Source organism: Dipodomys ordii, unplaced genomic scaffold (assembly GCF_000151885.1).
Source record: "Dipodomys ordii isolate 6190 unplaced genomic scaffold, Dord_2.0 Scaffold124, whole genome shotgun sequence".
Taxonomy (NCBI): domain Eukaryota; kingdom Metazoa; phylum Chordata; class Mammalia; order Rodentia; family Heteromyidae; genus Dipodomys; species Dipodomys ordii.
In genome coordinates this window covers 3,194,625-3,209,404 of record NW_012267340.1, presented here as the reverse complement: position 1 = coordinate 3,209,404, position 14,780 = coordinate 3,194,625, and the positions used below count along the sequence as shown (strand labels likewise).

The window sequence follows — 14,780 nt, the reverse complement described above, 5'->3', positions numbered from 1 at the left end:
GCCTTGAGCTGAAGAGCTGAGGGACAGCGCCCAGGCCCAGAGTTCAAGCCCCACGACCGACCAAAAAAAAAAAAACTGGAGGTAAAACATACTTCTAACATTTAATTGATCTAATGAAAATGAGGTTTTAGAGTTCAGAGATCTCTCCAGACACTGGTAATTGAGATGTCATCAAAGGGTTTCTCGGAGGCTCGATTAGTTGGGCTGTAAAACGTGGTGGCTGCGGTCCACCCTGAAGGGTGTCTGAAGGCTGCTGCCCCGCACAGCATGGGCTGCACGCTGCTGCCACCTACAGCTGGAAAAGCAGAGTGCACGCACTGGGGGGGGGGAGAAGAAACCTTCAAAGGATTTCACTAAGACAAAGTGTTGGCTTTCACCACAAAACACACACACACACACACACACTTTAAATCTTCTGAAACAAGATAGCCGTAAGATATGACCTTAAGATATTTATCTATCTGATATACAAGAAAAGGGCCAATATTTTAAACTTCCAACAGTCACTGCTGAATGAATTTACAACCAATAGAAAAAGCTTTTCCTGGAGCTTTTTGAGCTTTCTACCACCCAGTGCCACCCAGGGAGATGTGAAGGTCAAAGGGCTCAGAGAAGGAAGCCCAGAAGAAGTCTATGCTTTAAGAATTCCCCAACTAAACGCCGTCTTTTAACAGCCATGGGAGAAGTGCTGGTGAGGAGGCATGTTTCCTCACTTGCAGTGGCGGGAGTGGAACCAGATAGTACAGGCGTGTGCACTTAGGCAGGCGCTGCACCTGAGTTCACAAGCCCAGCCCAAACAAGGGTGAAGAGTGGTAAGAACGGTCAGGAGAGGAGCAGAGCGCGTGGCTTGGTGGTACAGAGCTGTAATCCTGACACTCAGGAGGCTGAGAAAGGAGGATTAAAAGTTCAAGGCCAGCTGGGCACTGGTGGCTCACACCTGTCACCCTAGCTACTCAGGAGGCTGAGATCTGAGGATCTCGGTTCAAAGCCAGCCCAGGCAGGAAAGCCAGTGAGACTCTGACCTCCAATTAGCAAGCAGAATAGTGGAGGTGGTGCTGGAGACTAGCCTGGAGCTCAGGGACAGCACACAGGCCCTGAGTTCAAGCCCCATGACCTCCCCCACCCACCCACAAAAAAGACCTTAGGGGTAATTCATAAACCATAGAAATGTGTGGTGTCAATTCTGGACACTGTGAAGACAAGACGCCAGCATATTCAATGTCTAGGGAAGGCTCCTGCGCTCAGAGGATGCCTTCCTGCACCCACAGCAGAATCCTGCCTGCACATCTGTGACTCAGGGACGCTGAAAGTCCCACTTCCGCTACCACAACAAAGACTCAACACTCAACTGGAATTTGGGAGGGACACAGCCTGACCAGATAAGTGGGATTCCACCCACAAATGAAAAACCAACATGAGTCTGGGTACTGCCCAGGAACTGCAAAAAAGCCAAATTAAGGTGTTGGGCTGACCAGATTCAAGGGGGACACCAAACTTCCCCTGTGCCTGCCCCTTTATATGGCCAATCCCGAGGATTACTGAGTTCGTTGGAGATGTATACAGGAGCCGAGCACCAAGTGGCTCACACCTCTAAACATAGCTTCTCAGGAGGCTGAGATCTGAGGCTGTGGTTCAAAGCCAGTGGGGACAGGAAAGTCACTATTTAACCACCAAAAAGCCACAAATGGGAGTAGCAGCTCAAGTGGAAAAGCACTTGCCTTGAGCAAAAAAGCTGAGGGACAGTAGTCACCCCCCAAAAAAAGAAGTTTCAAAGAGAAGATTCATAAAAATCTAAGTTCCACTTTGGTACTTGCAAAATCACATTTCATGGACATTAGCCAGGGTCCTGCTCATGTGTACCTACCAGGCTGTGCAGGAGAATGCTTAGCAACTGTTTGAAGAGAGTCTCTGAATCACCTTAAACAGGGACATTTACTTGAACTCTCTCTGAGGTTTTGAGCTAGAGCACATTCTTTACATACTTAGAATTAATTGTGCTTTATCTTTTTTTTTGGGGGGGGAGGGTCTGTTGTGGGGCTTGAACTCTGGGCCTGGGCGCTGTCCCTCAGCTCTTCAGCTCAAGGCTGGCGCTCTACCACTTGAGCCACAGAGCCACTTCTAGTTTTCTAGTGGTTTATTGGAGATAAGAGTCTCTCAGACTGTCCTGCCCGGACTGGCTTTGAACTATAATCCTCAGATCTCAGCCTCCTGAGTAGCTAGGATGACAGGCATGAACCACCGGTACCTGGCTCCTAACTGTGCTTTATCTTAAGCTTGAAATTGGCAGATGATTGAACAGTTCCCAACTGATCAAAGAAAAAATGTCATTCTACACTGTCTTCAAGGCTCTCTGAAATCAGTACAATTGGTCTAACAGCTTTGTATTTAACACAGTCTACATACTCCGCTTGTATTACAGACAAAATGCACCAGTGAAAAGTGATTCCAGGGCTGGGAATGTGGCTCAGGGGTACAGAACTTGCCTTGCATGCATGAGGCCCTGGGTTCGATTCCTCAGCACCACGTAAGCAGAAAAAGCCAGAAGTGGTGCTGTGGCTCAAGTGGTAGCGTGCTCACCTTGAGCTGAAGAGCTGAGGGGCAGCGCCCAGGCCCAGAGTTAAGTCCCCACGACCAACACAAAAAAGTGAGTCCAGGAGCTGAAGGACTTTTCTTTTGCTGGCGCTGGGGCCGCCATTACCTCAGGCATCTGCTAGAGGTGATGCAACTTTGTCTCTCCCAAAGCCTACACAGTCAGCCACAGCTACACTCTGAAGAATAAATGAATGTCTATGGAAGAACTTGGCATGGTCTATTTTTCATGCATTCAATCATTCTTTTTTTTTTTTTTTTTTGGTTGTGGGGCCTGAACTCTGGGCCTGGGCACTGTCCCTCAGCTCTTCAGCTCAAGGCGAGTGCTCTACCACTTGAGCCTCAGCACCACTTCCGGTTTTTTCTGCTTCTGTGGTGCTAAGGAATTGAACCCAGGGACTCATGCATACAAGGCAAGCACTCTACCACTGAGCCACCTTCCCAGCCCTCATGCATTATTTCAACTGCTGTAGACAAAACTGAAGTCAGGCTCAGAGACGAAGGGCACATGTCTTCTCTCATATGTGGAAGTTAAACCTAAATTATAAACATCCATGAAAACATGCACACAGGGCTGGGAAGGTGGCTCAGTGGTAGAGTACTTGCCTTGCATGCCTGAGACCCTGGGTTCGATTCCTCAGCACCACATAAGCAAAAAGAAAAAAGCCGGAAGTGGCGCTGTGGCTCAAGTGGTAGAGCACTAGCCTTGAGCTGAAGAGCTGAGGGATAGCGCCCAGGCCCAGAGTTCAGGCCCCACGACCGGATCCAAAGAAAAAAAAAACATGCACACAAAAATTTTGTTTAAAGCTCCGGGACGGCACATGTAAAAATTAAATGACTAAGATACCTGAAATTAAGTAGATTACATGGTTAAACAGTTCCAGTCTAACTGTCTTTGTAATTCGTGTGGCATAGGTAAAATTTAATTCTAAGACTAGATGGTTTTCTTACCATTTGGGGTCCAACATTCACATTTATTGGTCCTAAGGTTTTTGGCAGAATCTTCGTTGGAGAGTTGCTGTTGGAAACTGGAAATGTAACAAGGATGTTACCTGAAATGACATCAAAATACAGAGTGAGCGCTCCACCCAGCCCTCAGGCAGCCAGCCTAACCCACTCCAACAGAATTTATAATCACCCCAAAACGGGTACTTACAAACAAGAAGCGTTACTGCAAACCACATTAATTGCCTTGTCGTAATTAGTTTAATTTTACTTACATTTTTATGGGAAACCTATAAAATAACTCCAGTTTGACAGTAATTAGACTTTCACAGGAAAAATATTTCGACAACACAAATCTAGCAGGATTTTTTTTTTTTTTACAGTAGGGATTTGAACTTAGGGTCTCGTGGTTACTCAGCAAGAGCTCTAAAACTTGAGCCATGCCTCCAGTCCAGCTTTTTGCTGGTTAACTGGAGACAGAGCGTTGCAGACTTTTCTGTTCTGGCTGGTTGTGGACCACACTCTTCAGGGGCTCAGCATCCTGAGTAGTAAGGATTACAGGTGTGAGCCATCAATATTCAGCTTGAGAAAAAGATCAGAGCAAAAACAAACTAAATATTCTAAATAAATTAAAAGCTAAACTAAACTAAAAACTCATATTTTCCAAGTATCAAATAATTGGTAGGTTTTTGTCCTTTTGTAATGTTAAAGGGAAAAACCTACCCTGTTTTGTTTGAACTGTGTTTGCTACGGATCATGGCGGGTAGGCAGGTGAGCAGGCAGCTACGGCCTCTGCTCCCAGGCCTGATGCGTTAGCTACTTGATGTAGAAAGTCACCTAGAAGCCGTTTAAGTAATGTCAACACTTTTAGCACAGCAAAATGGTACCCAAAGAACCCCTCCCTCCCCCAACGCAAATAACAAATCAAAAGCGTTTCTTTTTAAGGCTGATATTCTACTACTTGACTCACGGCTAATTGGAGATAAAAATCTCCTACTTTCCTATCTGGGCTGGCTTTGAACCGCAATCCTCAGATCTTAGTCTACTGAGTAGCTAGGACAGGCGTGAGCCACCAGCATGCAGCTAAGTCAGCAATTTTCTTTTTTCTTTTTTTGTTTTTTTTGTTTTGGTCCGGTTGTGGGTCTGAACTCTGGGCCTGGGCACTGTCCCTCAGCTCTTCAGCTCAAGGCTAGCGCTCTACCACTTGAGCCACTTCCGGCTTTTTTCTTTTTTGCTTATGTGGTGCTGAGGAATCGAACCCAGGGCCTCAGGCATGCAAGGCAAGCGCTCTACCACTGAGTCACCTTCCCAGCCCAAGTCAGCAATTTTCTAAATTACAAATATCAAATACTGAACTCCCCAGGGGAAGCCCCTGTTTCTCAGAGCCTCTAGGATGTTAGGATCGCCAAAATAAAGGAGATCACCTGGGAAGGAGGCAAAAAGGCCAAAATTGCAACCCTGTAGAAAACCAGCATTTAAACCCAGTCTAGTCAGGGATGGTGGTACACACTTGTAATCCCAGCACTCAGGGGGCCGAGGCAGTGATGTATCTCAGAAAAACAAGCAAAAGAAAATGGGGCTGTGGCCCAACTGGCAGAGTGCCAGCCTTGAGTGAAAAAGCTAAGGGAGAGCTCTAGGCTCTGAGTTCAAGCCTCAGTGCATGTACCAAAAAGAAAATAAATCTACAGTATTTACCTATCCATGAAGAATTGTTTAGTACCAGAGATCACAGGAAAAGACAAAAGCACAGGCTGCAACCTGACCAACACGCCAGCACCAGAAGTTTCAACCTGGTCAGCAGCAGAGCAAACCAGAGCTGCCTGTGTATACTTCAGTCCTTGGGCCCTTGTCAGCTCCTTAGCACCAGGAGCCCGATGCTAGCCAGAAGGTCGCTTCTGGCACTTGGTATATTTGGCAAAACCAAAACTTCAGAGTTGCCTGGACTTTGCTTCAAACAATTTGCCGTTGACTAAATGAGATCAAGCTTGGGGGGGGTAGAGGGGGGAGGCAGGGGCGCACGGCTAGTGGCTGAGACATAGGACTGAAGAAATAGAGGAAGAAATGGAGACGCACCAAACCTTGGCATCAGCACACAATCCGTTGATCCCTTGTTTTCTGACGCAGGGCCTGGCTGTGTAGCTCAGGCTGGCCTGGCCGGGAGCACGGCGTGCGTCTCTATACAGGAGCGGAGCTAGCCCGTGATCCCCGTGTGCTCGAAGGCTTCTGCTCCCTGCCTTTCACGTGTCCAGTTGCGAGGAAAACTCCACAGTGAACTGTGATTTAGCTACCTGAGAGCAGTATAATTTTTTCATAGCACTTTCAGATAGAGATTTGGTGGAGCTGAAGCTTTTCCTGGAAGAAGGGATCAGCGGTGTGCTGGGAGGGGGGGCGTCCCTTCCTGCTGGGTTATCGGCTGCTCCATTCCAAGTAGGGCAGAGGCCCTGGGGCGGCCTCCAACTCACAATGCCAGCCACCCTCGAGTCCCCACTCAGAGTTTACAATGACCCACGCTGCTGCGTGGCATGCCTGTGAGACCCCCAAAACACTGCATGGAAACTGTATCTTAATACAACCATGATGGGAGGTTCTTACTGATTAGCAAGATGCTAATTACAGACCTGCAGGCCTCCTGGAGACTTTGTATATGGACTTTCCTAGGTGGCTGGTATAGATCAGGATGGCCAGGAGATGGCTGTAGAGGGTGGCAAGGCTCTGCTTCTTAGACAGTCGACTGGCACTTAATTTTGTATTTCAGCTGTGCTGGGTTTGAGCGCACGGCCTGAAGCTAGCTAGGCGGGCTTCCATATCCTACATCTATCTTTACCATAACAACTTCTGGCACCTTCCACGGCTGACCTCGGGTCCAGGTCATCCTGCGGGCCCTGCACACCCACCCACCACCATTCCCATGGTAACAAGTGGCTATTTTTATTTTTATGCCAACGGGGAAATGAACTGAAAGCCTCAAGCACTCACTGTGGCTCGGGCCATGTCCCATGCACTCTGGCGTCTTATTTTTCAGACAGGGTTTCGGGTTAGCTGCCTGGCTGGCCTTGGGGAACTCCATCCTCCTTTCTCTACCTCCCGAGCAGGCGGTACCACGGGCCAACACACCCGCTCCAAGTGGCTACTTGGCAGTTACCTTCACATTGTAATGACGTTTAAAACTAGAGTTGGGGGCATGGCTCAAGCAGTAGAGGGCCTGTCTCTCAAACGAGAGGCCCCTGGAGTCTAAAGTCCAATACAGCCAAGAAAACAAAAACAATAGAAAGTGGTCCCCACTCGGCATTCTGCGGCTGTGTTGGTTCCTCTCACTTTACTGTTGCCAAGTTTTCCCCGCTACATGGGGATTACTCTTTCACATAAAATGTTGTAAACTTAATACATAAGACTGCAACTGAAGAGTATAATAAACATGAACGTCAGTAACAGCATAGCATTTACTACAGTAAATGCCATAATATTTATATTCATTTCATGCTGAATGTCTTATTTGTATTTATTTTTTTGTCAGTCGTGGAACCTGAACTCTGGGCTTGGCGCTGTCCCTCAGCTCTTCAGCTCAAGGCTGACGCTTGTATCACTTGAGCCACAGCACAACTTCCAGCTTTTTCTGCTTATATGGTGCTGAGGAATCGAACCCTGGGCCTCAGGCATGCAAGGCAAGCGCTCTACCACTGAGCCACCTTCCCAGTTCTGAATAATGTGTTAAAAAAATGTTTTGATAAATGTCTGAAGAATGAGTTGGGTCAAACACTGAGTTTCTGGGCAGTTTAGAAGTACACAAGGGCAGCTCACACCACCAAACAGCGCAGGTGTGCCGTCTGTACAGCAGTCAAGACCAAGCCACTGCCCGTACCAGTGGCTCACCCTGCAATCCTAGCTACTGAGGAGATTTGAAATCTCAAGAGTCTAGTTTGAAGTCAGCCCAGGGAAAAGTCTGGTAGACTCTTATCTCCAATGAACCATCAAAAAGCCAGCAGAGCTAGTAGCCCAAGTGGTAGAGTGCTAGCCTTGAGCAAAAAGCTCAGGGACAGCGTCCAGGCCCTGAGTTCATCCTTTAAGATTCCCTGCATTGGGCCACCTCGCCCAAATCCTGTCCTGCACAAGCTCTAAGGCCAGAGCCTACAGGCATCCAGGCGTCTCCCACGGCAGCCTCCCACATGCTTCTCCACAACCTATCTGTGCTCTTGGCTTCGATAAGCATTTTTCCTTAGAGGATACCTTCTTAAATACATACCTAGCTCCCTCTTTCTGTTATCTAGTGAGAACCATAAATGCTTCAAATTCTTTATGATTCCAAGGAAGGAAGAAAACGTTTCTTTTGATCTTTCCGCATACCAAGATTTAAACAGTGCTTCTTCATTGCTTAAGCCAGCTCCTCAATGTGAGCCTGGAACCTGGAATATTGTAACTGGGACATTACTTCATTGGGTCTCAAAGCTTAGAAACCTTAGAAATTGCTTAGTCCTTTCTCACCACACACTGAACAATATGCCCACAAGCGGGTGATACTGAGACTCGAACTCAACAGCCTCACATGTGAGCAACAGGTCTTTCCATACTTTCTAAATGTTTTTTTCTTCTATTCCATTTTTTGCTTAACAATCCCAAGTGTAGTTCATGTTCTCTACCTATGTGGCTGTTCCCACTCTTCCTGGCAGCCCCCAAATGGAGTTCAAGGGGCTGCCATTCAGAACACATTGCTGGGCTCCCGCTGGACGGCATCCAGGGAGCAGAGGTGGAAATCTGTATTTTTTAAATTTATTTTTGTGGGGCTGGGAAGGTGGCTCAGTGGTAGAGCGCTTGCCTTGCATGCCTGAGGCCCTGGGTTCGATTCCTCAGCACCACATAAGCAAAAAGAAAAAAGCCGGAAGTGGCGCTGTGGCTCAAGTGGTAGTCCGCTAGCCTTGAGCTGAAGAGTTGAGGGACAGCGCCCAGGCCCAGAGTTCAGGCCCCACAACTGGACCCAAAAAATAAATAAATACAATTTATTTTTGTCGGTCGTGGGGCTTGAACTGGGCCTGGGCGCTGTCCCTCGGCTTTTCAGCTCAAGGCAAATGCTCTATCACTTGAACCACAGCGCCACAGCACTACTTCTGGTTTTCTGGTGGTTTATTGGAGATAAGAATCTCATGGACTTTCCTGCCTGGGCTGCCTTTGAACTGTGATTCTCAGATCTCAGCCTCCTAAGTAGCTAGAATGACAGGCGTGAGCCACCAGCGCCCTGCTGGAAATCTGTTGTTGTTATTATTATTATTTTTTTGTCCGGTGGTGGGGCCTGAACTCTGGGCCTGGGCACTGTCCCTCAGCTCTTCAGTTCAGGCTAGCACTCTACCACTTGAGCCACAGCGCCACTTCCGGCTTTTTTTTCTTTTTGCTTATGTGGTGCTGAGGAATCAAACCCAGGGCCTCAGGCATGCAAGGCAAGCGTTCTACCACTGAGCCATCTTCCCAGCCCTGGAAATCTGTTATTTTTAAAATTAGCTTCAGCTTATTTATTCTTGTAACCTGGCCAGACGAGGAAAGAGTGCTTCAAGTTCCTTTTTCTCTTTGTTCAAACTAAAAAGAGTTTAAGTCTACAGTTATTACTGCACTAAATTTTTCATTTTGGTTTAAAAAGAGGAAAAAAGGAACTGTGACCATGACTTCTACAATCGCTCCTTAACGTTCTATTTTCTTAATATGTAGCTTCCTTTCAACTACTGCCTTTTGCCCTGTCACTTGCCAATGCACTGAGCAGATGGCAAGTAGACCTTGTTTACAGGCCTCAGGATGAGCAGCAGCGACAGCGCACACTGTTATCTCCCCTGCCAGCTACCAAGTGTCCAGAGGAGATCAGGGCAGCCTGTGCACCATTAACAAGCATGAAACATGGGAGGGAACCTGGGAAACCAATGTCACCAAGCCCAGCATGCCTCTCAGATGGCCACCAGACCGTGTGAACCAATAAATCAATTGGTTTTCTAATACTTAGAAAAGATGACAATGACTGCAGATAGATCTTGAGTTAAAAGGTCGAGTCCGTAAAACACATATACGACTTTTAAGATACATGAATTAGAGCAAAGCACTTCAGCTTAGAAAATAAACGATCACAGTTCCACGGGCTGTGGGGAGCACTTATTCAAAGTGCAGGAGCAAGGCCGGCCACTCTGGGCTCTGTGAAGCTATCTGCATTTTTTTAAAGATTCTGAAAAGCAAGAAAGCTTAACATCAGACCTTATAAAAAAACCCACCCTTTTGTACTAGAAGATTATACATAAAAACATATAAAAGCATCAAGAAAACATAAAAACCCAAAAAAACAAAAATATAAAAACATTAAAAAATTAAAACATTATACAAATTGCCAAATTTTCATCCCAAGTAAGCAAGGTAACAGAAGTGAAGTAGACCAGAGAGGGTTTTCACCCTTAGTTACCACCTAAAAGTTCACTTGTAAGAAACCATGTCATTCATTACACAGGACCGTAACAAAAGGAGTTGACTCCTAACAGTACTCAAAGACACAGTGCTGGGGCTGGGAATGTGGTTAGTGGTAGAGTGCTTGCCTAGCATGCATGAAGCTCTGGGTTCAGTTCCTCAGTCCCACATAGAAAAAGCTGAAAGTGACACTGTGGCTCAAGTGGTAGAGTGCTAGCCTTGAACAAAAAGCTCAATGGGGCTGGGAAGGTGGCTCAGTGGTAGAGTGTTGGCCTTGAATGCATGAGGCCCTGGGTTCAATTCCTTAGCACCACAGAAACAGAAAAAGCCAGAAGCGGTGCTGTGACTCAAATAATAGAGCACTAGCCTTGGGCTGCAGAGCCGAGGGACAGAGACCAGGCCCAGAGTTCAGCCCCCACGACCGACAATGCCCAAGCCCTGAGGTTCAAGCCCCAGGACTGGCAAAAAAAAAAAAAAAGACACAGTGCTCATACTCCTTCACGGTGCTCCTGAGAAATGTAAAGACTTCCTTCCAGAACGCAGACGTGAAGCAAATCTTCCTTCCTCCCCAGATTGTATTTCGTTTTATGTACATATGTAAGGCCGGGGGAAGTCCACACAAGCTGCTCCTGAGTATAAGCTCTCAGTCCTGTGCTAAGTCTATGTACACACCAAGAACCACAGGTGCTTTACTCATGCTACACCTAGACTATGACAGCAATCATGGTAGGAGGGGCCCTCTAGACATTAAGGATTGTCTGGGACAGATCTCTCAGTAGTAGAGTGGTGCTGAGCATCAGCTTCTAGATAGCAAACTCAGATTGGTTTGGCTTCTCATACAGACAACATATAGAGCAAGAGAAATGAGTCTAGCACACATGAACACACAGTCAATATCCCATAACTTACATCTAAGGAGACAGTGGGAAGTCATCTAAAATAATTCAACCCATTGCTTATTTAAAATAGTGACATGTACTTTTAATATCTACAATCTATGATGCTGTGACAGTTCAATGTCCCACACATTGATAGTGTTAAAATGTGTTTATTCCATCAACATTTATATTCTTTTGTCAAAGTAGTAAACATCATGGGGCTGGAAATGTGGCTCAGTGGTAGAGTGCTTGCCTAGCATGCACGAAGCCCTGGGTTCAATTTTTCAGTACCACATACAGAAAAAGCAGGAAATGGTGCTATGGCTTAAGTAGTGAAGTGATAGCCTTGAGCAAAAGAAGCTCAGAGAGTGTCCAGGCCCAGGACTGGGAAAAAATAAAAAAGAATAAACATCCTACAGACAAGCCTAGAATATCTAAATCCACTTATTTTACTTACTGTAACGAAGAAAAAAAAAACCCTAGTTATATTCATTATTCCTTAAAAAAGTAAAACGTATATAATTTTAGAGCTGTATCTTCATCTTAAAGCAATGATATAAATTTCAAACTCTCTAAAATCTGTCATCATCATTTGAAGAAAGCTTTCAAGAAAATCCAGTTGGAGCCTGGTGCTGGTGGCTCACGCCAGTAATCCTAGATCTCAGAAGGCTGAGATCTGAGGATGGTGGTTCAAAGCCAGCTTGGGCAGGGAACTCCTTGAGACTCATCTCCAAATAACCACCAGAAAAACTGGAAGTGGCGCTGTGGCTCAAGTGGTGGAGCACTCGCCTTGGGCTGAATAGCTGAGGGACAGCGCCCAGGCCCAGAGTTCAGGCCTCACGACTGACAACAACAAAAAGTATAGACTTGGAGGAGTGGCTCAGGTATTAGGCACCATCCAAAGAGTGAAAACAAGCGTCAGACAACCAACAAACAAACAAACAATATTGATCAATACACTTCAAGTACTCTGAGAGATCTGGAGTGGGGCGTGGCACCAGTTCCACAAGGGCTCCCCTGAAGCCCAGTGTGGTGGTGCGCAGCTGTAAGAGCAGCGAGTACTCCCGGAGGCTAAGGCAGGGGAGTGAGAGTTCCAGGTCAGCGTGGGCAGAGCACAGGGACCCTATCTCAAAACGAAACCAGGAGAAAAGGCAAACGCATGAAGTTTTGATGTGCACAAGAGCAGTTGTTCTGTGTTATTGGTAAAAGGGAAGTTTTTTACTTGACTCATTATGAATTCCACAAATTCACTTTGAACATTTTCTGACTGCTTTCATTCCATGCATACTGCTTCCAGCTCTGCTTTCCTGCTCTTTGCAGCAAGCAAACATTCCCCTCGCCACCGCCACTGAGCCCCAATCCAAGCTACACCGCAAATGTCCCTTCCACACTTCTTATTTGAAGGTCTCTGGAACAGGACTCAAGTTTCTCAGAAAATGGAATCATCTTTCAATAGAGATCACTAATCTTCCATATTTCAATTTCATTTTAAGCCTTTGAACCTATTGTGCCATTTGGAAGCTTTTGCAACCTGTATATTTCCTATATAATTTATATGGTGTAGGGTATTTTTCAATTCATACAATTTAATGATCCATTTTTCCACAACTTCAGTTGCAATATTAAAAAATTCACTCCCACATTAATTGCACATGCTTTTTGAATATTAAAAAACTAGAAAATGTTACTCATTGTGTCTCTACTGAGTCTCAAATCCTGACTATAAAAGGATAAATTTTAACTCAATTATGTGGCTGTTTTATTTATTTGCTGATTTATGACCACCTCTCTCTCTCTCTCTCTAACTACTGTGAGTTTTGAATAGAGCAAGCTTAATTGTCACAGAAGAAACATCTGTTGCTTTTTTCTTCTTGGGGCTTCCTAACTGAAAGAAAAAGCTCTCCGCCTGACCTCCCTCTCCCTCCCTCTCCCCCTCCCCCCAACCCAGTTCTTTAACCCTCCAAGTGAATGTATTGTTTCAAATATTACTGTATCCAGTAAAATGTTATAGCTTATCCAGAGACATTCAATTCCTTGTAAGAGTTCAAAGAACCACTAAATGCTATATACATCAAAACGCACTTGCCAATAGAAAACAGACTGTAACTACAAGGCAGATTTTAAGGTGCTCTTGAAATGATCAACTCAAACAAGTCAGCACATAATTCCCAGCTTCTTCCCTAAGAAGCGTTCCAGGGCTGAGGTTTCCTCCCATCTCCAGATGCACAGAGCATCTTGCACGCTCTATTTTCTTTTGCAAATCCAAGGCCAACAGAATGGCAGTCACCACCCCAAGAGGCAGACACCAAACAGTGCCACCCACTCTCAGGCGGCGGCTCCTAATAAACCATAAAGCAGTGGAATGCGCCGGCCCCTTTATGAGCAAACAATGCCTGCGCTTCATTAGAATACAGCTGACATGTTCAAAGCACAAACACTTTTAAGAAAAATGTACATGGAAAAGAAAGAAAAGAAAAGAGAAGAAAAGAGAAGGCGAGGGATGGAAGCTGAATTACTTTTCAAGTGTCAGGCTGATTTCCTAAGATCCCGAGCAAGTGTGTTTTGTGGTTGACAATTTCAAAGTTTTCATAAATGGAAAGTGAGGTTGAATTATGGGCAAAGCTTATTTTATTGACTACTAAGGGAGGAAAATAATGAAAGTACCCTGGAGTGTTTTTGCAAGCAGTTACCAGGAAACATCCCAGCCAACCACTCATGTTCCTAAACGCTTCCCCAGCACCTGACTGAACACGATGCTCCCCAATTCCATCGATATCTTAAGCATTTTATTTGATGTCCAAGAGCAGGGATAAAATAGGCTAACTCTACCCCTCCCCCTAAGTTGCTCCTCCCCATGGTGCCCCGTGGATTTTCTGTCTGCACCCAGCAAGGACATCTGGAAATGTGCATGCTTCTGACTGTTTTTCAATTTCCCATTGCTGCACTGAAACAAACCTAAAGCACCCGTGTAAGAACTGAGCCGCTAGTACAGAGCAGGCGCTCTCTTACCTGGAGCCCGGGGAGCCTCTCTCTGCAGCGCACTCCACAGTCTTTGTTACCATTCACTGGAAACTTGAGACTGTGTCAGACAGAAGCAATCGAGTTCAGAAAAGCTCAATGTAAACTACTTCTCCGTGAACTAAAAAGATGCTCAAGAAAACTTGTGAGCGGGATTTGGCCGGACCAGTGCACACTTTGCTAATGTTAGAAGCAAAGTCTGGGGAGTTAAGAGACCCCGGCTTCCCTATGTCAACCCTGCTTTCTAATTCAATTAAAAGGAAGGCTTTTTATTCTAAAGGGGGAAAAAAATGCTTCAAAGTGACCGTGATAAGAACATCAACTCCAAGCTCACACTTTTTGGGTAAATCTCATTTGAATTTTACGAGGAACCAGTTAAAATTCAAATGAGATTTATAAAAAATGTGAGCCTGGAGTTTGGTGTTTTATCGCTGTCACTTTGAAAAATGATAAAAATGTAAAACGGAGATGAACTTACTCAAGAGCTCTGCATGGCTGGAGCTGAGCATGTCAGGCAGAGGATCGGCTGGCCCGGGTCCCAAAGCGAAGACTTTATTGCATCCCGAGAGCAGAGCCCGAGCACCTGGCTTCTCAGAGAGGAAGAGGAGGAGAAACTCTTGAAAAACTGCCGGGGGCTCTCGGAACCTGTAAAAACTGAGCCGGCTCTTGTGGGAGGGGAAAGAAGTCCTGGTCCTGCCCCCCGAGATAGGAGGCCATGCTTCAACGCCAAAGTGAATGACAGGTCCATTTCTGATATCAACAAAGACCAGCTTAGCTGCGCTCCATTTTTCCCCCCCACTTTCCCACACAGTTAGAAGCCTTACACTTTTTCAGGTTAGTCCTTTTATATCTGGGGTTAAGTACCTTTCTCCATTTTCTCAAGAGGTAACCCAATTATGTTGTCCTAGTTTTTTTTTTTACATG

The 14,780-nt window shown here is 45.8% G+C and overlaps 1 protein-coding gene across 1 annotated transcript in view; it reads right to left on the bottom strand.

The window, feature by feature from the left end:
• The window catches only part of Tfdp2 (transcription factor Dp-2 (E2F dimerization partner 2)), a 26,494-nt gene extending 12,096 nt beyond the window's left edge, over positions 1-14,398 (bottom strand). The window contains exons 1-2 of the mRNA XM_013029925.1: positions 14,335-14,398; positions 3,541-3,641 (exon numbers count right to left, since the gene is read on the bottom strand). Of these exons, the coding sequence (XP_012885379.1) occupies positions 3,541-3,641; positions 14,335-14,365 (132 nt within the window). The 5' untranslated portion in view covers positions 14,366-14,398. The remainder of the gene's footprint in view (positions 1-3,540; positions 3,642-14,334) is intronic.
• Between the last annotated feature and the right edge of the window lie 382 nt (positions 14,399-14,780).